Source organism: Lissotriton helveticus, chromosome 5_1 (genome assembly GCF_964261635.1).
Source record: "Lissotriton helveticus chromosome 5_1, aLisHel1.1, whole genome shotgun sequence".
Classification (NCBI taxonomy): Eukaryota; Metazoa; Chordata; class Amphibia; order Caudata; family Salamandridae; genus Lissotriton; species Lissotriton helveticus.
In genome coordinates this window covers 2,119,937,619-2,119,963,692 of record NC_136065.1, presented here as the reverse complement: position 1 = coordinate 2,119,963,692, position 26,074 = coordinate 2,119,937,619, and the positions used below count along the sequence as shown (strand labels likewise).

General features: G+C 46.8%; 1 protein-coding gene across 6 annotated transcripts in view; it reads left to right on the top strand.

The window, feature by feature from the left end:
• Positions 1 to 26,074, top strand: part of PRRC2B (proline rich coiled-coil 2B) — a 549,871-nt gene that overhangs the window by 378,129 nt on the left and 145,668 nt on the right. For all 6 annotated transcript variants that reach the window (XM_078646193.1, XM_078646192.1, XM_078646191.1 and 3 more), the window contains 3 exons: positions 52 to 156; positions 609 to 801; positions 1,279 to 1,376. In XM_078646193.1, the coding sequence (XP_078502319.1) occupies positions 52 to 156; positions 609 to 801; positions 1,279 to 1,376 (396 nt within the window). The remainder of the gene's footprint in view (positions 1 to 51; positions 157 to 608; positions 802 to 1,278; positions 1,377 to 26,074) is intronic.

Genomic DNA, 26,074 nt, shown 5'->3' with positions numbered 1-26,074 from the left:
TTATTGGCTCTGCAAGTCTGTGTTTAATTTATTGTTATTTCACCTTTGTAGGCCGGTTTATCGCAGTCCATTCCCATTCTTCGCCGAGAGCACCACCTGCAGCAGGGTATGGGCCTGAACCCCATGTCCTTCCCTACTGCTGAACTCACTTTGAAGGTTTGTGGTTGCCAAACGAATCGCCTAAGTGAATAATTTTTGTTTCGATACATTGAGCTCTTCTTGCTGAATTTGGGAGGGAGGGAGGGATGCATCAACGTGCCAAATGCATGCCACCTTTTCTATTGGCTGTTGTCTGAACTGTCCAGCATGTCCCCATTAACTTTAATAGTTGTAAATATATTAAGTGTTCTGTCCAGAAAAGGCCTCATAGTAGATTTGCTGGAAGACTAGTAGAAAACGACTAGTACAGCAGTGTGTGCCTGCTTTCACTCATGCTTTGTGCTTTAACATCTCCTGCTGGCAATTTATAGGGATACAGCTTTTCCCTTTTTGTAGAGGTGCATAGAATAGACCTACATGTAGGGGTTTCAAACCTCCCCTACGTAATCAGCCTAGTGTCAACAAGTGTACCAGGTTCTAATAACAATGTCTTGCTTCTTGCCTCAAAGATGGAATCTGCACGCAAGGCTTGGGAGAACTCGCCAAGCCTACCAGAGCAGAACTCACCCGGGGGACCGAGCTCTGGAATCCAGACACCTTCCAGTGTTGGCGCTTCCAATGGAGTTAATTATAGTTCCTTCGGAGGGGTGTCCATGCCACCAATGACTGTGGCGTCTGTGGCTCCATCTGCATCTATTCCAGGTAGCTTTGCTTGTAATTTGTGATTATTTGGTGGCTGGTGAATATGTTCGTAGGAGCAAAATGCACATACAGACTGCTCGCAACAAGACTGTTGAACCTTCATCACCCCAAGAAAAGGGGAGAAGGTGCTTGGGGAAATGATTGCTGTATTGCGATCTTCTGACCTTTATGACGCATCAGCATAACACTTTAGTAAAAACTTTACATGCTGGGACATGTTTGTCATGAAAAAGCAAAACTATACACTTCACAGAGGAGGTTCTGTTACCTAAGTATCCAGAGCTGAACATATCATTGCGTATCAGTGCCCTGATCGTGGAGTGGATGACCAGCGTAGAACCTGCCAACTCCTAGAGATTGGACTCTATAGCGTGTTTTTCTTTGCCAACAGAGATTTAGACTGACCAGGAAGATTTATGAATTTAGATGTTAACTAATGATTAGACGTTTGATGCCTCATGTTTTCATGTCTTTCAGGCAACCATATCACTCCCCTTTATCTTGATGGCCATGTGTTTGCAAGCCAGCCTCGTTTGGTTCAGCAGACAATACCTCAGCAGCAAGGCTATCAACAGGTAAGAGCTGGAGGTACGGAGTTGCACGCTGCCTGCCTTTCAACAAATTCTCGTTTTAAAATCTGAATACCTTTTGAGGGTGCTACAGCAAGACGTACCCTGAGGGTGTACAGCAGTCTTAACAGTTTATCATCTCTAAATCCCTATGCTGCTCCCAATGTTACTTGTATAACCTGTGTTATCCTTAGCTCATTAGCCAAAGAATAATTCTCCTTTAAGCTGGCAAAATAGGCCACTGATTTCTTTCCGTTAATCGTTTAAAGTTTATATGTGTTGTGAAATGCAGGTTTCCTTTTTTAAATACCTATTTAAGAGATCATTTCCAAAGTCAATTTCTTTTTGTTATACAAAGTCATCATACTGACAAAATGATTGCACATACTACTCCGAACAGAATGTCAGCCTTATAGGTTCAGATGTTGTGCATTATTATACCATTTAGTGGTTGAGTCCAGAATAGCCTTTTCTAATTTTTATTTTGTATGGAGATGCAAACTGTTTTGAAGTTGGGCCCCCCCTCAAACTATATGGCAAGGATTTGGGGAGTTTCATTTCAGAGGTGCATTTCTGTAGCTCGCAATCCGCACTAAATATGGGACTTACAAAAAAACCCAGCATCAAACAAGAACAGAATTGACCACAAACATTATTGCCCATAATTGGGGTGATGTGGGCCCCAATGCACTCCACCTACTGCACTTATAATGGTGTAGCCCCGAGAAGCAGGATGTTTCCTAGTCTTTTGCTCCTTCCTCACCATGTCTGACCATCACTTCAATCTCAAAACAAGTCCCGTTTCGTTCTGAAAGAAATTAAGCAACTGCATGCTGCCTCCGTTTTTTGCACCTAGGGTGCCATGTGCCATCTGCCCTAATGCTAGCAAAGAAAAATAAGCTCCGATGCCCACTTTATATTGTAATACATTTCATAATTGTGAAGCAGTGCCCTCCTTGGCGAAGTGTTACTGCACTTATTTCACTAATGATAGATGTTTCCTTGCTGTCGCCTCTGACCTTTGTTAATAGCATGGGATCTTTATACACACACACACACACATTTATTATACAATGCACTCCGAGTGCATCTTGCACCCTGAAAAACAATCAGCCTCTGGTGGGTTCCCTGACTGATAAACACCAATCTGCCACCAAGAGACATGTTTCTGGACCCCCTGTGGTGGGAGTCTTTGCTCTATGAGCCCGGAAACAAATCCTGCTTTGGGCGGAGGTGGTTACACTTCCCACAGGTCAGGAAGAGCCATCTTTGGAAGGGCAGCTTCAAATGCCATGCCGCCTTTGTAATGTGACCCCCCCAATCCTCTCCTGCTATCAGGAGTGCCCCCCCCTTTCCTGTCACACTTTCAATTCGGCGGGAAGACAGGCGGGAAAAATTAGAACAGCCCAGAAGGTGTGCCCACTTCTGCCAACCACACCCCTCAGGTGGGGAGGCGAGGTGAAGCCCAATCTTCAGTGCCTGCCTGTGAGAAAATGCTATCTTTCTTGCATGGTATGCCCCCACTTTTTGCTGAATTGCTGATGTACTTTGATGGGGTGTGCCCTGGGTTCCTGACAATCAGGTACCCAGGGCATGTGTTCCTTCCCTAAAACTGAGTTGAAACCTTAACCCAATTGGCACCTCTGGCCACCTGTCAGTCCTTGGCAGAGTCCATAGAAACAGTACCATTCAAAGAAACAAACAAAGGGGTGTACTCTAACCACTTCCTCGTACCAAAGGTGGAAGAAACTTTAAGACCTATCCTGAACCTCAGGTTCCTAAACCAATACATAAAAACACAAAAATTCAAAATGACATCTCTGCAAGAAGTCATTCCTCAGATAAGGGACGGAGACTTTGTTTACTATAGACCTAGAGGACGCCTACCTACACATTCCTATGAACATCTACTGAGATTTGCCATCGAGAAGGCACACTACCAGTTCACTGCCCTGGCCTTCAGACTAAAAGCCGCGCCAAGGGTCTTCACCAAGTGCCTTGCAGCCATGGCAGCGCACCTACGGAGGGAAGGGATTCATGTATACCCATACCCGACGACTGGCTAATAATAGCAAGTTCATACAAACCATGCAAAGAACATGCACAGCAGGTCACAGAAACGCTAACAGAACTGGGATTCTCAATACACTGGGTAAAATCCTCAATGGAACCAGAACAAGTGAAGATCTTTCTAGGGGCACAGCAACACAATACAGAGCAAAGTGTTCACCAGCAACAAGAGAACACTTGCCCTGGTGAAGGAGACACGTCAGTACCAGAAGGGGCGAGCTCTGCACGTGAGTACCGCGAGTAAGATCATGTGGATGATGGCGTCATGCATACACCTAGTCCCCAATATACGGCTCCACATGAGACCATATCAGGAATGGCTGCAACAACAATGGTCACAAGCTACAGGGAGTTGGGAAGAGCTAGTGGTTGTAACGCACGCAGTGCAGGAGGAGATGTCGTGGTGGAACAAGGAGAACATAACAGAAGGGAAGCCTCTGACACCACCGACCCCAACATTGACCATCACCACAGACTCATCCCAGAAGGGATGGGGAGCACACATGAACCAACTCAAGGTGCGGGGCCTGTAGACTCCAACAGATGCAATCAAGTACTTCAACTACCTGGAACTATAGACCGTGTTCCTCACCCTAAAAGCCTTCCAGAAACAACTGTAGGGGCAAAGAGTGTTGATACAAATCGACAACACCAGAACGATGTTCTACATCAACAAATGGGGAGGAACACAATCAGTCGCACTATCCAACCGAGCACATGACATATAGAGATGGGCCATCCCACTAGAGATAGACCTCCTAGCTATACACCTACCAGGAAAGGACAACGTGGAGGCAGACTGGCTCAGCAGACAGACAACGACATCCCACGAGTGGGAGCTCAATGCACAAGAAACACAAAAACTATTCAAGAAGTGGGGGACACCAACAATAGACCTATTTGCAACACACCAGAATGCAAAATGCAGATACTTCGCATCCAGGGGAACAATCCCAGGGGAATGCCCTATGGATAAGCTGGTCGAAAATATTTCCCCGCGCTTTTCCCCCCGATACCACTGATACACAAGGTACTGAGCAAATGCAAAACGAGCAACATGACACTGATTCTGGTGGCACCCCAGTGGGCCAGGCAGCCATGGTACTCACAAATAATGGAAATGGCACAGGGACCACCCCACAAGTTCAGGAAAAGAAAAGACTTAGGGCCATACGTATGAACACATTTTCCCATAGACACAGAATGGGTAAAACCCTTTGATACATCTGGCCCTTACTCTCCATGCAAAACAGAGAAGTACTATTGTAACAAATTGATGTCTTTAAGTCCAGTATATGAAACAGATTAGGTTTATTGAAGATAAGATTCAGGTCATGTAGATTAAATAGAATAAAGTAGATCCAATAATAGAAACCCCGCCAGGAGCAGATGGACTCCAGCTCAGCCTCAGATGTAACTGTCCCTGCTTTCAAGCATATACAATTGGAACACTATGTGACATCATAGATGCCTGCTGAGCAAGTAATGACAAACACTAAAGAAGGACAGAGTAGAAATGAAAGCAGGATGCAACACATCTCCCCCCTTGACAAAATAAAAAAAATTGAAGTATTTTTACAGCTAAGCCAAGTTACCGTTACCTTCAGAACTGGGCTCGAGCGGAGCGATCTCGAGCTAAGTCTTAAGTCAATGACTCTGTTTGATTCCCCGATAAAAACAATGCTTGCATCGCTTCATTCACGTTGCTTCTACAAGCCCAACTTCCCGTAAAAAGGACGCAATTACGACATCTGCGGCCATTTTAGATTATATCACCATGACAACACCTCTGCAAGGCATCGGATCAACATTTCGGACCGGAGATTCTTCTTTATTATGTCACATATACAAATTTATGGTATTTATGTTCATTTTATTCAAAGACAGACCTCGGGTGAGAGATCGCTCACCGGAGTTTGCTCACTCATTTTATTGCTTAAAGGAATATTAACATTTTATTGTTTTTGGTTTTATGAAAGAAGTGGTGGAGTTTCATATTGGTGTTCCTTGGGAAGGAGTGCACATGTTTATATTGGTTGCATGTGGGTACTGGAACTGATAATACTACAGTGAGATAGTATCTTTTATGGTTGAAGTGTTCAGTTGTTTTAATTTTGCATGTGTGTATTGGAGCTTATAATACTACAGTTAGATAGTATCTTTATTGGAGGGAGCCATTTTATGCTCAACATTGGTTGAGGTGCTCTGTTTTCATTTCAAGATGTGTTTGCAGTTACATTCTTTTAGTTGTTCAGGGGACTTATTGAATTTGTACGTTGTGAGGCGTTGTTTTATTTAAATCTGATGTAGATTGCATGTTTGATTGCAGTTACATTTAATTACTTGTTCATGTGTTGGGACTTCATGTGTATTTTGCGGGGCCACATTTTGTGCTCATTTATTGGGATGCTCCATTCTTTATTCAATTCCAGATGTAGAATCTGTATTTTATGTGTTTACGGCTGGCATCTTATGATGAGCCATGTTTGAGAAATTTTAATATTTTGAAGAGTTTTAGTATTTAGCTGAATCACAATGTGCTCTAATATTTTTAGAGGTGTTCAGTTATTCGAGGTTTTTGAGAGTGAAAGTTGCTCTATTTTAAGATGTGAACCGCTTTGGCGCTCTAATATGTTAGAGGTGTTCATTTTATTCAAGGTTAAAGAGCCGCAAGTTGCTCATTTTTAGAACCACAGCTGGTCGCTATGTTTGATTTGTAGAACCTCAGGTGTTCGCTATGTTCCATTTGTAGAACCACAAGGGTTCGCTATCTTTTATGCTTAGAGAGCAGCATGTTGCTCATTTGTAGAACCACTTGTGTTCGCTATCTTTTATTTATTTATTGAACCACGTAAGTGCTCTAATATTTTAGAGGTGTTCAAATTGTTTGTTTTAAGGAGAGGAAGGTTGTTCATTTATATGAATCAGTTAAATGATCTAACGTGTAGAGAAGTTCTTATTTATGTATCAAATCCATCTTTTTCCATTCTTGTGGATTTGTGTTACAGATGTATTTAATTTGATCTGAAGTTAATTGATCAAATCCATCTTTTTCCATTCTTGTGCTTCAGTGCAAATATTACTGGTTGCAAGTACCAAGTGACACAATCACAATTATGGAAATTGTTAACCATTGAAACACACTGATGTCATTAGTCTGTGTTCATAAACTTGTGACAGTCTCTGATAACAGTTGAAACGCTGCACTCACAGTTTGCCTTGCTCTGCCTTTCATTAACAATTAAACACGCAGCGATGTATCAGGCACTTCCTTAATTACAGCATCATTTTTCTTGACAAGTTTTCTTCTTGTCAGGCTGCACATCGTTTTCCCAAGTACTACGTGTAGGAGAGTAGGGTCTGCAATCCTATGATCACCCAGATTTTTGCTTTTTGCTTCACTGGTTTACGACTTTCCCTGGCTGTGGGCCTGCTAATCAGACCCACAGCCTAGCTGTTCTCTCTATTCCAAATTGTACCCAGGTACTGAATTGGCACCGGGCCCTCTCCAAGTCCCTGTACCCAGGGCTGAGGTGCACCCAGAAGTCTCCCAGGGGCTGCAGCATGTATTATGCCACCCCTGAGCTGACTAACTAAACAGACACAACTGGCTGCTTGACAGCTGGGGCAAGGTGGTGTAATCACCCTTTGCTTTAGATATAGTATACCTATATCTAACCCTCAAATGGACACACAGATCTCCTATCAGTCACTCCTATGGCAGGCCTTAACAATCCTGAAGGCAGAGTGCTTGGAATCGTGTGAGATGGTGCTCTGGCATGAGCTGAGCCTGTCTGCGGCTTTCGGGATCTATCCCTTAGCCGTTTCCATGATAGCGTCAGACCATATACTCTTAAGTGCCTTATAATCCTCGCAGTTATGGTAACTCTGGACTGACATTATCTAAACATGTCGTGTAAGGTGTCATACGCTTTGGAATACTACCCCCTCGCCAGTTCTGGCGACGGGGGTAGCATTCCACCCCTCTAGAGGGAGAAGACATGTTGGTAACCTGTAAACCCGGTTAAAGTCAGACATAGCCTCAGCTCCACAAAATGGATGCTGCCACCGAGACACAAGTCTGCCCTCCTGCTGCTGGGAGTCCTTCCAGCAAACGGAGGCCTGGACAAAGGGTTTCCTGTCAGGGGCGGTGCCAGCACCGTCCCAGACAGGATTTTGTGTATCCAAGGTAGGCAGGGCTTTAGAGGAAGGTGACTGCAAGTGGCACCTCGGTGCTCACTGTGCATAGGCCGGCTTGAACCAGTTCCAGGGGCACTCAAGCCCCTGCTCTGGGGAAAAGCCCGCCAAAGGAGAGGGGTGTAACCACCCCCCTCCTAGTCCCACCCATAGGGCAGGACTTAGTCGCGTGCCAGCCCCCTTTTGCAGGATAAAGGCAGGAGCAGGCCCCCTTCCAAATTAGATCATCTTTGAATCCTGAAACTACTTTCCACGGAAGGAACTCTCAACTTCTTCTCAAGATTTCTCCCTTGTGACTAAGGAGTAGTCACCCTGCAGCAGCAGGCACCATCCAAGCATCGCGGTCTGCTGTAAGTCTCTCCTCCGGATCAAGACTGCCCAGCATGACGAGAACCGGCTTCCCTGGCACCTCTGACCTCTACCTACATCATCAGCCCAGCTGCGACCCGTGGGTGTGACGAGACCTCGAGGGACCGGCCATCTTCAAGACTGCACGACGCTTGTCCAGCACGACCACCGAGTGACCCTCGACTGAGTGCTTTGGGGTAAGAGAAGCCCGCCCTTCTGCTCTTTATGCTCACCGCGTTGTCCAGGTCACTTGCCTGTTGGCTAGTGGCCCTTTTGACGACGAACTACGACGCCAACACCGCTGGTCTGGTTGCTCCAGACTGGCCCTTGCTTCCCTCCATCAGAGAAGCACCCTGGACCCTCCTGGTCCACTCCAGACACCATATTAAGTCCACCGCGTGGGCTTGCATTTGCCAAGACTTGTTGCCCCAATCCTGGGTCCAGCGACGTCTACAGCAGATACCACCGTAGGACAGCTCGCCCCTCCATCCTGGTCGCCGACAATGCCTCCTGGTCCGAGAGACTGCAGAGCCCAGCGTCGCCCACTCACCTGGTCGAGGTGACTTCGCCCGGTGCCATCCTGGTGCCCATCTAATCACTGGCTAGTGATTCAGAACTTGGTCCCCTCTGCTTACAGGTATCCATCTTCACTGATCCAGGCTTGGATCACCACGAACTTCTTCACTGGTCGCCTGCCAGCAACTTCTTTCTTCAGGCTCCATAGACTGCAACGAGGATCTCCGACGTCTTTTCAGCCCTATGCAGCTGCAGCCCCTGGGCTAGGTAACCTGAGCATTTCGGTGCTCCAGCATAGTCTTACTATCTAAGTGTCAGGATCCTTTGTCGTTTCAGCTCTACCTAGTCGGGTTCGCCCGAGAACACTAACTTTGCTTTTACTAGCCTCCATAGACTTTTTCCCGCCTTACGCGTGATCGTTCCCACTCTGCACACGACGTCCCTAGGCCTCCCACTTGCAATCTGAAGGTTCAGGGGATTAGCCCTAGCGATTCTAAAGCCTATGAGAATAGTACTTACCTGCTAGTAATTTCGCATTCCACTTGTGTAGTATATGGTTTTTCGTGCCCCTCGGGCATTTGTGTAAATTGTGCGACTTTCAGTATTTCTTTAAGAGTTTTGTTGTGTGCTTAGCTCCCTGTCTCATAAAGAGCCAGGGTAGTCTTGTTATAAATAAAAATACGTTTATTGTCATAACAACTTGTGTGGTGTCCTTTCACTTGGTGTTCAAGGGGTATATGTGATGGTAAAACAGCTGGCTTAACACGCCCTCTAGAGTTTAGCCTTAGACTGCTCGTATCCATGCTACTAGGATAGCTGGTCTATAAGGTTGACTTACAACCAATCATCAATAAGGGTTGTTTGGACTGATACAAAGTGCTCACTAGAACAGTGAACATTATATATCAGGCCAACTTCTCACACACAGCATATGGGTAATCTTTCAGATTGCGTCCAGATCTCGGAGGGCACTGCACACCAATTGAAGTGGTGGCTAATGGACCAGGATTGGGTCAACAGCAGGTCCTGCTCCCTTCCCCAACCAGAGTTCACAGTGGTGACAGATGCTCAGCTTCTCGAGTGGGAAGGCCACATGGGGGAGGCGGAGATCAGAGGCCTCTGGTCTCCGTTGGAGTCTGGGCTGCACATCTACCTTCTGGAGCTTATGGCGATCTGTCTTACACTAAAGGCATTCCTTTCTTCTTTGAAAGGGGAAAGTAGTACAGGTGCTCACGGACGACACCACTGCCATGTGGTGCTGCAACAAACAGGGCGGGGTCGTTGACCCTATGCCTGGAGGCACTTCATCTCTGGAAGTGGCTGAATCATCAGGGCATGTTCCTGGTGGTTCAACACCTGTCTCTGAACGTGAGGGCGGACAAACTCAACCGCCGGTTCATGATGAATCACGAATGGCGTCTTTACTCAGAGGTTGGTGCAAGGTCTCTTTCAGCAGTGGGAAAGCCTTGGTTAGATCTATTCGCCACGAGAGAACGCGCAATGTCAGCAGTTCTGTACATTGGATTTTCCAAGGCTGCACTCTTTAAGCGACGCTTTTTGTTGCAAGTGGAGTTGCAGTCTTCTATACACTTTTCCACCTATACCACTTCTGCCCAGAGTGCTGAAGAAGATCAAGCGTGACTGGGCCCAAGTCAATCTGGTGGCACCAAGTCATTCTTGTGGCCCCGGACTGGGCACAAAGTCTGATATCCCAAGCTTCTGCACATGGCCATCGATCCTCCGATCATACTGCCTCTTCGGGAGATTCTCTGTCGCAGCTGCAGGGGGACGGTCCTCCACCCGAACCTGTCCAGCCTCCACCTCCTTGCGTGGACATTGAGAGTCAACAGCTGACAGCGTTCGACCTTCCTCCTGAAGTCTGTAACGTTATGTTGGCAGCCTGGCGTCCCTCCACCAATATGGTATACGCCTGTAAATGGAACAAATTTGTGGCATGGTGCGCAGCAAAGGCTGTGGATCCCCTTTCTGCCCCCCTTCAGAGGTTCTCCTTTTCATTCTTTCATTTCATTTAGGCCTTTCTTTGGCTTCCTGATCAGCCTTTTTTTTTTTCAGTCCCCTATTGTAAATCACAGTTCGAGGCATATGGGCTGCAGATGGTACATTTATGAATAGATCGCCATCTGGTGTTGGGCTCGGATGATTGCACTTTGTTTTTTTTCTGGAGAAGTCTTTGTCGTCATAGGTGACTCCTCCTCTCGGTGTTAGTGCGCATGGGCATCGGCTCCATCCTTAGATTGTTTTTTTCCGCCATCGGGTTCGGATGAGGATCGAAGCGCTCCGGACCGACTTCAACAAAGAAGGTTATAACCGGCGCGTATTCCTTTCCAAATCGACGGTATCGTTATCGAACGCGACTTCACTCCATACCGACGCGATTCGAAGGACGACGACTACGAGAAACTCGACGTAGTCCAGCCCGGGGTCCATGGAAAGGACTCCATTCAAAAAATGTCCAACGTGTGGTGCTAAGTTCCCACACAAGGACCTACACGAAGTGTGCAACCTCTGCTTGTCCCCTGAACACGAATCCAGGGACTGTGAGGCCTGTGCAGCGTTCTCGTCAAAGTCGACGATTAGAAACCGTCGAGCCCGAAGACACGAGGTATCGAGAATGCAGTCACAAGCAATCCCGGAGCTGTTCGAGGACCAGCAACCAGAAGAGGAGGAAGAAGAGGCCGACGAGGCGGGGTCAGAAGCGGACGAGTCCGACGTCGAGGAAATCGACGTCCAACAAACCGTGAGTGACGACGTCCCTTTACCGAAAAACAGACCCCGCACGGTGTCGACCCCGCCCTCTAGCCCGGTCAGACAACCGAAAAAAGTTTCCAACGCCCCGCCTTCGAGCCCGGCAACGAAACAGAAACCGAAACACTCGGTCCCCCATCATAGTGGTTCCGGTTCCGATAAACCAACCACATCGACACCGAAGCACCAGGTCAAGGAAAGCTCGAAGTCGAAGCAGTCCATGTCGACACCGAAGCACGCTTCGGCGCCGAAAACACCCTCGACACCGGGGACATCTTCGATACCGAAGAAGTCGGATCCGAACAAAACTTCGGCACCGAAAATACAAATGGACATTTCAAAGAAAAGACACCTTTCGGAACCGAAAACTGCGGTACCGACACAGGAACACGGAACGGATCCTAAACAAAAGACTTTGTTTATTGACCCAAAGACTGGCAAGGTAGTCACAGAGCTACCTAAAAAGAGGAAACATGAACATTTGGACGACAAGGCTCATCCAAAGAAGAGAACAATGGGGACGAATACAACTCCTCCCCCTTCTCCCAAACCTCACACACCATCTTCGCCTATTCCTCACAATAGGCCAGATATTCCTCCCACACGTCCATCTACACCTACAACAGATGGAGAAAGTGACACAGGGGAGGGGGGACACCCTGGGGATGATGAGGACACAATCCCAGAGGAGGCAGACCCATGGGAGGAGTATAATGTGGGATCAGGTAATGATACCGACCTTGAGTCATATCCCTCAAAACCTTCACCTCCTGATGACAATACTGGGTTTGCACAACTCATTACTAGAGCAGCAACATTTCATAAGGTAGACCTACATACAGAACCTCTAGTACAGGACTTCTTATTAGAGACACTACCTACTGCACAAAGAACATCAGGAACACTACCAATGCTAAAAGGCCTTCTCAGTCATACATCAGAGATATTCAAAGACCCAGTGAGGGCTAGGGTATTGAACCCAAGAATTGATAAAAAATATAGGGCAGCTCCAAAAGACCCAATATACATTAAGGGACAAATTCCTCTAGACTCACTAGTGGTCACAAACGCTCGCAAGAGAGCAAACTCTTTATCTACGGGAGAAGCGCCACCTCCTGACAGAGTCTAAACTAATAGATGCCTCTGGCAAGAGAGTAGCATCTCAAGCGGCAAACAGTTGGCGCATAGCTAATACGCAAGCACTACTTGCAAGGTATGACAGAGCGCATTATGATGAGTTAGAAACACTCATCAAACATCTCCCTAAAGAACATCAAAAGAGAGCTGATCAACTTATACAAGAAGGGAAGTTAATTACTAACACTTCAATAAAGTGCGCCCTAGACGCGGCAGAAACTGCGGCAAGGTCGACAAATACAAGCATCATGCTAAGGAGACATGCATGGCTCAGAGTGTCAGGATTCAAACAAGAGGTACAAACCTTGTTACTTAATCAACCTTTTGATGGAAAAACACTTTTTGGCACAGGGACAGATGAGGCCCTAGAAAAAATGAAAAAGGATACAGAAACGGCTAAATCAATGGGAGCATTGCAGCAGCCGACACAAAGAGGTTCCTTTCGTAGATCCACCTATAGAGGAGGATCCAAAAGTACAGGTACAAACCAACAGCAAACCTCTTTTACACCTACATCACCCAGAGGTAATTCTAGAGGTGGATACAGGGGTAACAACAACAAGGGTAGAGGTCGCGGAAACAACAACCGCAACTCTCCAACCCCAAAACAGTGACTTCATAGAGCTTCCCCCAGACCATATAACACCGGTAGGGGGACGCCTATCACAGTTCCTACCTGTCTGGGAAAACATCACATCAGACAAGTGGGTAAGACAAATTATCCAACATGGTTATTGCCTAGAACTCACAGCTACCCCACCAAACATCCCCCCCAAACAGCGTCCAATGAAACAAGATCACCTGACACTGTTAAAACAGGAAGTAATATCACTGCTAGAAAAGCATGCCATAGAGAAGGTTCCACAGCACCAACAGGGAACAGGAGTATACTCCCTATACTTCCTAATCCCCAAAAAGGACGGGTCTCTAAGGCCAATACTGGACCTAAGACCTCTCAACGCATACATAAATTCGGAACATTTCCACATGGTCACGCTCCAACAAGTACTTCCTTTACTGAAGAAAGGGGACTTTCTTTCTACACTGGATCTAAAAGACGCTTACTTTCATATCCCTATTCACAAAGCCCACAGGAAATACCTCAGGTTTGTGGTAGAAGGACAACATTATCAGTTCAAAGTCCTCCCATTTGGTGTCACGACGGCACCAAGGGTGTTCACAAAATGCCTGGCAGTGGTAGCAGCTCACCTAAGAAGACAACAAATTCATGTCTTCCCATACTTGGACGACTGGCTAATAAAAGCCCGGTCGCAAGAGGAGTGTCTGCAACACACACACAAGACAATTCAGCTACTACACCAGCTAGGGTTCACGGTGAACTACACAAAGTCACACCTACAACCAAACAAAGTTCAACAATATCTGGGGGCTACCATAGACACAGAAAAAGCCAAAGTGTACCCCAACCCAATAAGAGTCCAAGCAATGCTTACAATCATTCAGAGATTTCAGCCACAACACTCACTAACAGCAAGAGTGTTCATGCAGCTACTAGGCATGATGTCATCCTGCATACTGCTAATACCATATGCAAAACTACAAATGCGTCCGCTACAAGAATGCTTAGCGACACAGTGGAATCAGGCTCAAGGACAGATTACGGATCTGGTGTTGGTAGACGACCGCACACACCGCTCTCTGAAGTGGTGGAACAGAACAAACATTACCAAGGGGTGGTCGTTCCTAGAGCCAATTCCACAGGTGACAATAACAGCAGACGCATCGCTCACCGGATGGGGAGCACATATGGACAAATACACAGTACAAGGAAGGTGGAGTGTGCAGGGAAAAAACACTGCACATCAACTATCTAGAACTACTGGCAGTGTTTCTAGCATTGAAAGCCTTTCAGATACATGTTATCCACAAAGCAGTCCTGATCAGAACAGACAACATGACAGCAATGTATTATATTCAAAAACAGGGGGGGACGCACTCTCTCCAATTATCCAGACTAGCACAGGAGATTTGGAGATGGGCCATTCCTCAAAACATCTATCTGTTAGCCGAACACCTACCAGGAGTTCAAAACCAGATAGCAGACATCTTAAGCAGACAGTCGGAACAAATACACGAATGGGAACTGCACCAACAAATACTGCAGCCATTCTTCCAAAGATGGGGACAACCAGAGATAGACCTATTTGCCACTCATCAGAACGCAAAATGCCAAAGCTTCGCGTCCAGGTACCCACATCACCTGTCGCAGGGCAATGCGTTATGGATAAATTGGTCCAACAAATTTGCATACGCTTTTCCCCCTCTCCCACTAATCCCATTAGTGGTCAGGAAACTGCAACAACATTCAATGACCATGATACTAGTAGCACCCACGTGGGCAAGACAGCCGTGGTTCACCACGCTCCTGCAACTCTCACAAGTGCCACATCAAAAGCTACGAATTCTACCCATGCACCTTACACAGAACCATGGAGAGATAATGCACCCAGATCCAACTCAATTGAACTTAGCGATCTGGCTCCTGAAATCCTAGAATTTGGGTACTTAGATCTCCCCCCAAATTGCATGGAAATAATTAAACAAGCGAGACGTCCAACCACCAGAGCATGCTATGCAGCTAAGTGGAAGAGGTTTGCTATACACTGCACTAATAACAATATCAACCCTCTAGACGTATCAACAAGGGAGATTATTTGCTACTTGTTACACTTACAGCAATGTAATCTAGCGTACACATCTATCAGAGTACATCTAGCAGCTATAGCAGCATACCTACAAAACAGGCAGCGCATATCACTGTTCAGAGTACCAGCGATAAAAGCATTCATGGAAGGTCTTAAGAGTCATTCCACCAAGATTACCACCTTCCCCAGTCTGGAACCTCAACGTAGTACTCACCAGACTAATGGGGCCACCCTTCGAACCTATGCATAGGTGCGAAATACAATTCCTTACATGGAAGGTGGCATTCCTTATAGCCATTACCTCACTCAGAAGAGTAAGCGAGTTACAGGCATTAACAATACAAGAACCATTCCTACAGATACACCAGAATAAAGTGGTTCTTAGAACAAACCCAAAGTTCTTGCCTAAAGTAATTTCAGCATTCCACATCAATCAGCCAGTGGAATTACCAGTCTTCTTTCCAAAGCCACAGACGGTGGCAGAAAGGGCTCTACATACACTAGATGTTAAAAGAGCCATTTCATACTACATAGAAAGAACACAAGACTTCAGGAAAACTAAACAACTATTTGTAGCATTTTCCCCAACACATAAGGGCAATCCTATCTCTAAAGCAGGCATCGCAAGATGGATTGTAAGATGTATACAAATATGTTACATTAAAGCAAAGAGAACATTAACTGTTCCTCCTAGAGCTCATTCCACAAGAAAACTAGGAGCATCTATGGCATTCTTAGGGAACATTCCCCTAGATGACATATGTAGAGCAGCAACTTGGTCTACACCACATACATTCACAAAGCACTACTGTGTTGATGTACAGGCTGCACAACAAGCCAGAGTGGGCCAAGCTGTATTAAAAACTCTATTTCAGACAGTTGCGACAGACACTGGTGACCACCGCTAGGGAGGTAACTGCTGTACAATCTATTCATAAATGTACCATCTGCAGCCCATATGCCTCGAACGGAATATGCTACTTACCAGTATGCATCTGTTCTTGGCATAGAGGGCTGCAGAGTGGTACATGCCCTCCCTGCCTCCCCGGAAACCTGTGTCTGTCCCAACATTATCTTATTTAGATACATTTACATGGGCATATCTTTATGTACTACACTACACTACTCCATCTAACCCTACTATGGCAAAACAATCTAAGGATGGAGCCGATGCCCATGCGCACTAACACCGAGAGGAGGAGTCACCTATGACGACAAAGACTTCTCCAGAAGAAAAACAAAGTGCAATCATCCGAGCCCAACACCAGATGTCGATCTATTCATAAATGTACCACTCTGCAGCCCTCTATGCCAAGAACAGATGCATACTGGTAAGTAGCATATTCCTTACTCGCTTGTTTCTTCCCATTCCTTTCGTAATTCCTCAGTGGGAGTTGAACCTGGTGCTCACCTACCTTATGTGCGATCCTTTCAAGCTGCTTCAGAACTGTCCTCTCAGACTTTTGACACTTAAAACTGCCTTTTTGGTCGCCATCACCTCTGCACTCAGAGTGAGTGAGCTTCAGGCTTTTTCTTCAAAACCTCCTTTACTGGCCGTTCATTCGGACAAAGTTGTCCTTCGCACTAGGCCTACTTTCCTTTCCAAAGTGGCTACCTCTTTCCACATAGGGCAGGCCATCACTTTGCTCACCTTCTTCCCGACTCGCATCCTTCTAAAGAGGAGAGGGGCTCCACCGTCTGGATCCAAAATGTGTGCTTTCATTTGATCTGGATCGTGTAAAGCAATTCCGGGATGGATGACCAGGACTTTGTTGGCTGTGTGGGCCTCAAGAAAGCTGTGTGGGCCTCAAGAAAGGTTGGGCTGTGTAAAAGCGGACCATCTCTCGATACGTCGTTATTTGCATCAAAATCTGTTATTCCTTGGCATAGAAGGAACCTCCTGTGGGGCTCTGTGTCCATTCCACCAGGGCGACGGCAGCCACTACTTCTTTGGGATGTGGAGTCTCTCCATGACATCTGCCAGGCAGCCATGTGGGCTTCATTGCACACGTTTACTAAACCCTACTGACTGGACAGCCAAGTCCGGAGGAACAGCTTCTTTGGCCGTTCAGTTCTCCAGGACTTTCTGATGTGAACTTAGTTTGCAGACCCACCTCTGGGATTGGAATTGCTGGGGTGTCTATTCTAAGGTGAGGAATTCATAACTTAGTCTCTTTCAGATGAACAAGTTACTTACCTTCGTTAACTATATATCTGTAAGAGACACATAGTTATGGATTCCTCACCAACCATCCACTGACTTCTAGGGTAAGTAACGCCTTTTCAGGGCCCTAATTTTGTGCACCAGTGGTCAATGTCTTGCATGGCTCTGCGCTTCAGGCGTGGAATGTCAGGTAAAGAACTGATGCCAGCACACAGGGGCGGCGTCTTAAGTAGATACCACAATGTCATTCTGGCAATCATTACGCCAACGACTAACGCAGTCGACCGATGTGCAGGGGAACTGCTGGGGGAAAAATTGTCTGGATCCAGTCTGACACCTGGGGGTAATTCTAAATTGAGGAATCCATAACTAATGTCTCTTACAGATGTATCGGTTCGAGGCATATGGGCTGCTGAATTCACATCTTGTGCATAGATCGCCGCCTAGTGTTGGGTCCGGATGATTGCACATTGTTGTCCTGGAAGAGTCATCGAAGTATCACGAGATAGGTGGCTCCTCCCCTGGACTACAGTGCGCATGGGCATCCTCTCCATCCTCAGATTGTTTTTTTCCGCCATTGGGTTCGGATGTACTTTTCTTTACTCAAGTTCGGAAACTTTTCTACAAGGCCAAAAGGCCTTCAGGGTAGTCTGTATTATTTCGATCGGTGCAGAGTTCTTGTTCCAGTTCTTTTCGAAGCAGGACGTCTAAGAGAGCCGCGTGGCCTTTTCGACACCAGAGGCCCGATCGTCGATGGAACGGAGCCCGCTCAAACGATGCCCCCTTTGTAACTCTAAATACCCGCACATAGATGTGCACCCGGTGTGCAACAAGTGCTTATCACCAGGCCACAATGAGGACAACTGTCCAGCTTGTGCTCGGTTCCGGTCAAAGAAGACACTTAGGCTCCGACGTACAGCAAGACAAACCATGACGAAGCCAGCGCCCGACCCGGTGAATATCTTCGACGATGAGGTCGTCGAGACTGAGGATCCAGAACAGCCGTCGGATCCAGGTTCGGAGCACGACCCCAACTACTATGAAGACGACGAAGAACACGTCGAAGATGAAAACGTCGACGAGGTAAGGGACGACGTGTCCCCCCATCGGAGCCGTCGATGACGACTCGAGTGATGAACCCGGCCCAGCAGTGGGTACTGGGCCTAAACAAGACACTCAAAAACTTTCAAAGGCTCAGGTCGAGGTATCGCCAAAAGGCCTTAGCCAAGATCATGTTAAACATTCTATAGCCCAGCGTCTCGGCCCGGCTAAGAATATATCACACGAGCCATCGGTCGCCCTACAGAAAGCGAAATCGAAACCTAACGAGTCGAAAACAAAACTGCTGAAAACAGCCTTCGGATCGAAGAGCGCGAACACATCGGATTCGACGTCGAAAACGGGGTCAACCACAAAGGGTGTCGAGCCGAAGATTGGTGCGCTAAAGTCCATCGCTAAAGCCAAGTATGTCGAACCGACGAGGTCGGCGTCGACGGACAGCGACACAAACAAAGGACTCGAGTCTCGGAAGGCCCTCGAACCGAGGCACCGAGTCGAAAAAACAACAGCTCGTCAAAGCACCCACTGAACCAAAAAACAATGCTACATGGTCTACCTTCGACACATACTCGGAAGAAGAAATTGGCAAACTGCTCAGCACCCTGAAACCATCCAATCACCTCACGGACCCCCTCCCTGCCTCCGCAGTAAAAGACTTTACCCCTTTGCTTCTCCCTCTCTGGACTAAAATTATCAACAGCTCTCTCCAACAAGGAAGCATACCTGACTCCCTCAAAGTTGGTCAGGTCACACCTCTACTAAAGAAACCTACAGCCGACCCCTCTGATCTCAACAATTACCGTCCCATCACCAATATTCCTACTCCCGCCAAACTGTTGGAAAAATGCGCACAACTACAATTGACTAAACACATTGAGCAATTTGATCTCCTCAACAGCCACCAGTCAGGCTTCCGAGCAGGACACAGCACAGAAACTGCTATGACTCACATAATTGACGACGCACTTCAAATGCTAGACCAAAACGACACCTGCCTCCTCATCCTTCTTGATCTCTCTTCAGCATTCGACACCGTTAAACATGAGAATCTACTAGAACTACTAAACACAAGAATGGGTTTATCTGGAACTGTTCTCAAGTGGTTCACTTCCTTTCTTCACAACAGGTCGCAGAAATTCAAGAGCAACAACCTGATGTCCTCGCCAATACCTGTAACGCTAGGCATCCCCCAAGGATCCTCTCTATCCCCAACTCTGTTCAACCTAGTCATGGAACCTCTCACCTCCTTGCTACATGCATCCAACGTAAACTTTCACATGTACGCCGATAACACTCAGCTATATCTCAAGCTACAATCCCCCAAAGACATCTTGCGTCTGAACTCAACGATCAGAAGCACCCAATCTTGGCTGGCTGATAACCACCTCAAACTCAACGCTATGAAGACTGAGTTCTTCTGATCTTACCTCCCACGAAAATATCTACCACACAAACATGGCTTAAGCACCTAACAGCACTCAATGTCCAACCGACCATAGTGGATTCAGCAAAATCCTTAGGCATAACACTTGACACCAACCTCAACATGCAGCAACATATCAGCAAGGCAACAAAGGGAGCGAACTTCCAGATCAATACTCTGAGGAAACTTAAACCCTACCTCCCAGCCAAAGACTTCCAAACAGCAGTACAAGCACTAGTCATCCCATGTATTGAATACGGCAGCACCGCCCTCTGCGGACTCCCCCTAACTACTACCGCACCACTAAGAGCTTCTCTGAATGCTGCAGCGAGACTCATCACTGGGTCAAAAAAGCACTCCCATATTACCCCTGACTTGAAATCCCTGAATTGGCTGCCTTTTGAAGCCAGAATACATCTGAAAATCGCCTGCATGACACACAAGGCGGTACACCTAAACTCACCCGGCTACCTCGCTCAGAAACTGACAATCTCTGGGGGAATTAGAAACACGAGAGGCACAAACGATCTTCTGCTGAAACCTCGAAGATTCAGGAAGGAAAAAACATACAAGCGCTCCTTCTCAGGATTGGCGCCTAGGATTTGGAACTCACTCCCTCCCGAAACCAGGCTTACCTCTTCCGCTACACTCTTTAAAAAAGAAGTAAAAGCTATCCTCATGGCTAAATACACTTGATCTATTATCTCAAACTCTGTTAACACCCTGCACCGATTTGTACTACATGCTTGACCCATTTACTTATTTGTATGAGTTGTCTTATTACTCACGTGATGGGCTTTGCAGCCACCTATCTGTACTGTATGATCTATTGATTTATTGTTTGACTATGTTCCCTCATGTACCCCTCTATGTAAAGCGCTCTGATATCTGTGAAGATCTTGTTCGCGCTATATAAAACTTTGAAAATAAATAAATAAAGCCCTCTAGCCAAAATCCAAAGACGCCTCGAAGGAGCAAGTCGAATTGAGGAAAAGGAGCGCGCCTCCGACGCAATAAGCACCAAAGTCGACGCAAGGCCAAAAGCACGACGACAGGGCGAAGTCCGATATCGACGCCGGCCCCAAAGCCGCCTATAAAATTTGGACTGCCCCCAACAGCACGGCCTAAGGCTATCGATCCGAAATCAGAGATCGAACCACCCAAAACTGTGTCACTTGGAAAAAGGAGTCATCCTCTAGAAGGGGACGTTATGTACCAGGAGCCCTCCTGTTATGATCAGTCAAAGCTCCATATCGACGCCAAAACTGGCAGACTTACTATTTATCAAAGAAAGATCAGGTCGGAAAATCCTCTGGAATCATATAAAATTCCACTAAAAAAAGAAAAGGGATTCTTCAACATCGCCTGTCCATTTTGAAAATATAAGATACCATGGCCAGGACACTGCGGCATACTCACCCACATGCTCTAATGAGGATATGGGGTATGACTACGATGAACAATACAATTACCCTGCGGACAATGATCAAGATGACCAGACTCAAGCCTGGACAGACCCTATGGACCAGGGGGAGTCACAAACTATCCCTAATACTCCTTCTTATCCTGTAAAAACTTCGCCAACAGAGGATACAGCGGCGTTTAACACATTAATAGAGAGGGCAGCACATAATCATGATGTGGACATGCATGCTGACCCAATTGAGGAGGATTTCTTGTTTGACACTTTCTCCACTTCAGAGAAATCAGTTAAAACATTGCCAATGTTAAAGGGTGTCCTCAAACACGCAGGAGACCTTTTTAAGGAAACCACAAGAGCAAGGGTTGTTAACCCCAGAATTGAAAGAAAATACAGACCGGCGCCTGTGGACCCTACATACATTAAGGGACAGCTGCCGTTGGTCTCTTTGGTGGTCTCCAATGCTCGTAAATGTGCCAACTCCCAAACTACTGGTGATGCTCCTCCTCCAGACAAAGAGTCTAAAGTATTAGAAGCTTCTGGGAAAAGGGTGGCTGCTCAAGCAGCTAACATCTGGAGAATTTCCAACACACAGGCCCTATTAGCCAGATATGATAGGGCACATTATGGCACATTAGAGCAACTGCTACAACATTTGCCTGATGCCTACAAGGAAGGAGCAGAAACACTAATACAAGAAGGGAAACTGATATCCAACGCATCCATTAAATGTGCGCTGGACGCAGCAGACACTGCAGCCAGGGCCATCAACAAAAGTGTCATGCTCAGAAGGCATGCTTGGTTGCGCATTTCATGGTTCAAACCAGAGATTCAAACCACATTATTAAATCAGCCTGTAAACCTTAATTTTTTTACTTGGTCCTGATGTGGACACAATCTTAGAGAAGATTAAAAAAGACACAGACAGCCAAATCTATGGGGGCCTTGCAGTCCCAACAATTCAGAGGAGGTTCCTTTCGACGCTCCAATAACAGAGGAGCTACAAGAGGCCAGGCATCCCAGCAGACTCAATACAATAAAGGGAACACGCAGACCACCTATAATAAAGCAAGCAGAGGTGGATACCGTGGCAACAGCGGTAAAGGCAGAGGACAAGGGAATAACAACACCAGATCCTCCGCCAATACTAAACAGTGACGCCTTGTCGCTGCCCCCGGACCATGTAACACCGGTCGGGGGCAGATTACAACAGTTCCTGCCAGTCTGGGAAAGCATTACCACAGACAGGTGGGTGAGACAACTTATTCAGTACGGTAATTGTCTAGAGCTAACCTCCACTCCACCCAACATACCCCCAAGACACCGTCCTATGTTCGCAGAGCACATACACTTATTGCAGCAAGAAGTTATCAGCATGCTGCCAAAAGGGGCCAGAACTCGTCCCTATACAGGAACAGGGTACAGGGGTGTACTCTCTGTACTTCTTAATCCCCAAAAAGGACGGGTCTCTCAGGCCAATACTAGACCTCAGGCCCCTAAACCAATACATCTTGTCAGAACACTTTCACATGCTCACTTTACAGCAAGTTCTACCATTACTCAGTCAGGGAGACTTCCTCGCAACACTAGACCTAAAGGATGCGTATTTCCACATACCAATACATCCAGCACACAGGAAGTATCTCAGGTTTACCATCCAAAATCAGCACTACCAGTTCAAGGTATTGCCTTTCGGGGTGACAACAGCCCCCAGGGTGTTTACCAAGTGCCTTGCGACAGTGGCTGCGCACCTACGGAGAAACCCTATTCACGTCTTCCCCTATCTAGACGACTGGCTCATCCAAGCAAGGTCAGCCCAGCAATGTGCCAGCCACGTGTCCCGCACTATTCACCTCCTACACAGCCTAGGATTCTCATTAAACTACCCAAAGTCTCATCTTCAGCCCGCCCACGTACAACAGTACCTGGGAGCAACAATAGACACTCTGGCGGCAAAGGCGCAGCCAAACTCAGCAAGAATCAACAGCATTCTATTACTGATTCAAAAATTCAGACCCCAACACTCGCTCACAGCAAGGGTGTTTATGCAGTTGATAGGCATGATGGCCTCATGCATCTTCATAGTCCCTCACGCGAGACTACACATGCGTCCGCTTCAGGAGTGCTTAGCACGGCAGTGGAACCAGGCTCAGGGACAATTGAAAGACCTAGTGTTGGTGACCGGTCACGCATACAGCTCTCAGCATTGGTGGAACCCACAAAACCTTTGCAGCGGACGACCGTTCCAAGAGCCTGTACCACAAATAGTGCTGACGACGGACGCATCTCTCCTAGGATGGGGAGCGCATGTCCTCCATTACACAGTGCAGGGACCATGGACGACACAGCAGAAAAAGATGCACATCAACCTGCTGGAACTGATGGCAATCTTTATGGCAATGAAGGCTTTCAAGGTACACTTGTGCAACAAAGTCGTGTTAATCCGGACGGACAACATGACTGCCATGTACTACATATAGAAGCAGGGAGGGACACACTCTCCACAGTTGTCCCATCTAGCGCAAAGCATGTGGAAGTGGGCCATTCAGAGAAACATCTTCCTCATGGCGGAACACCTCCCAGGCAGGGACAACCAGATGGCGGACCTGCTCAGCAGACACAGCCACCAGATGCACGAGTGGGAGATACATCCCTCAGTGCTGCAACCATATTTCCAGCAGTGGGGTCACCCAGAAATAGACCTGTTCGCCACAAGGGAAAACGCAAAATGCCAAAGCTTCGCCGCCAGGTTTCCACATCCGCAGTCTCAGGGCAATGCGATATGGATGAACTGGTCAGGCAAGTTTGCGTACGCTTTTCCCCCCAGCCCCGCTCATACCACTAGTGTCGCGCAAACTGCGACAACACTCAATGACACTGATCCTAGTTGCTCCAACATGGGCGCAGCAACCATGGTACACCAGAACTTTCCATGGTTCCTCATCAAACGCTGCGATTAACACCCAGTCTTTTAACGCAGAGCCATGGCGACATTCAGCACCCAGATCCGCAACAGTTGAACCTTGCGATCTGGCTCCTGAGGTCATAGTTTGGTTACCTAAACTTGCCTCCCGACTGTATGAATATTATCAAGGAGGCCTACAACCAGAGCATGCTATGCGGCGAAGTGGAAACGATTTGTCATCTATTGTAACAATGACATAAATCCGCTAGATGCATCTACTCAGAACATCATATGTTACCTCTTACATTTACACAGATGCAATCTGGCTTACAGTTCCATACGTATACATTTAGCTGCAGTGGCAGCTTCTCTTCAGAACAGGCAGCACCTTTCACTCTTCAGAGAGCCTGCTATTAAAGCTTTCCTAGAGGGACTCAAACGAATCATTTCTCCAAGACACCCAACTTCATCTGTCTGGAACCTCAACGTGGTTCTAACCAGACTAATGGGACCACCTTTTCAACCTCTACACTCCTGTGAGATACAATTCCTGACGTGGAAAGTGGCTTTTCTAGTGGCGATTAAATCACTCAGAAGAGTTAGTGAGCTGCAAGCCCTAACTATTCAGGAGCCATTCATACAAATTCACGTTAATAGGGTAGTGCTGCGAACTAACCCTAAATTTATGCCAAAGGTGGTGTCCCGGTTTCACATCAATCAAGCTATAGAACTGCCAGTGTTCTTCCCTAATCCAGATTCCGTGGCAGAGCTCTACATACCCTAGACGTTAAAAGAGCTCTCCTGTACTATATAGACAGAACAAAACTTTTCAGAAAGACTAAGCAACTGTTTGTTGCCTTTTCACCACAGCACAAAGGCAACCCCATTTCCAAATCAGGTATAGCCAGATGGATTGTTAAGTGCATACAAATCTGTTATCAAAAAGCTAAACGCACATTAACAGTTCCCCCAAGAGCGCATTCAACACGCAAGTTAGGGGCATCCATGGCTTTCCTAGGGAACATTCCTCTAGAAGACATATGTAAGGCAGCCACATGGACTACCATACATACATTTACCAAACACTACTGCGCAGATGTACACTCCAAGCAGCTGTAGGGCACGCTGTACTCAAAACTCTTTTTCAGACTGCTGCAGCTGGCATGGGTAACCGCCGCTAGGAGGAGACTGCTATGCATTCTATGCACAAGATGTGAATTCAGCAGCCCACATGCCTCGAACGGAATATGCTACTTACCAGTATGCATCTGTTCTTGGCATGTAGGGCTGCTGACATTCACAAAAATATAATATATATATATGTGATCAAAAGTCCCCAGGGAGGGACGAAACGCGTCATGACTGCCTACACTGTTTGTGCGCTGTAGAATAAACAGAAGGTATTTTAAAGATTTGGTCCGTGCCCTCCACTTGCATCCAGAGACAGAAAAGTGAGACGAAGAATATATTGTTTGTGAATGGAGTGGTGGACCACCTGAGAGGAGAAGAGACGGATGCTCCAACCCTGGCGGGGGAAAAGATTCAGACTCTGCTCTTCGCCGATGACACCTTACTGATAGCTAAATCCCCGATAGGCCTGCAAAAACTTTTGCACAGATTCAGTTCATTTTGTACAGACAGAGGCCTTACCATCAATACTACCAAAACCAAATTGATGGCCTTTTCGCCCTCCAAAAATTAAAAAAAAAAAATTCTGCTTAATGGGGCCCCCCTGGAGCTGGTCGACGCATTCGACTATTTAGGGGTTCGGATAAATAGCCGAATGACTTGGAAGGATCACCTGGCCAAAATGATATTGGGCCACAAAAGAGTATCGGGGGTGACCTTGCGAGAGTATCGGGAATCAATTAGTAAACCGGTGTCTCCGGTAATGGCCATTTATGAGGGTCAGATACTCCCGGCTGCACTATACGGCTCCGAATTATGGGGGTTCGACAACGTTAATGAGTTAATCTTGGCAGAAAATAAGTTTTTGAGAGATGTGGTGGCCCTTCCTGTCTCTACCCCGCTGA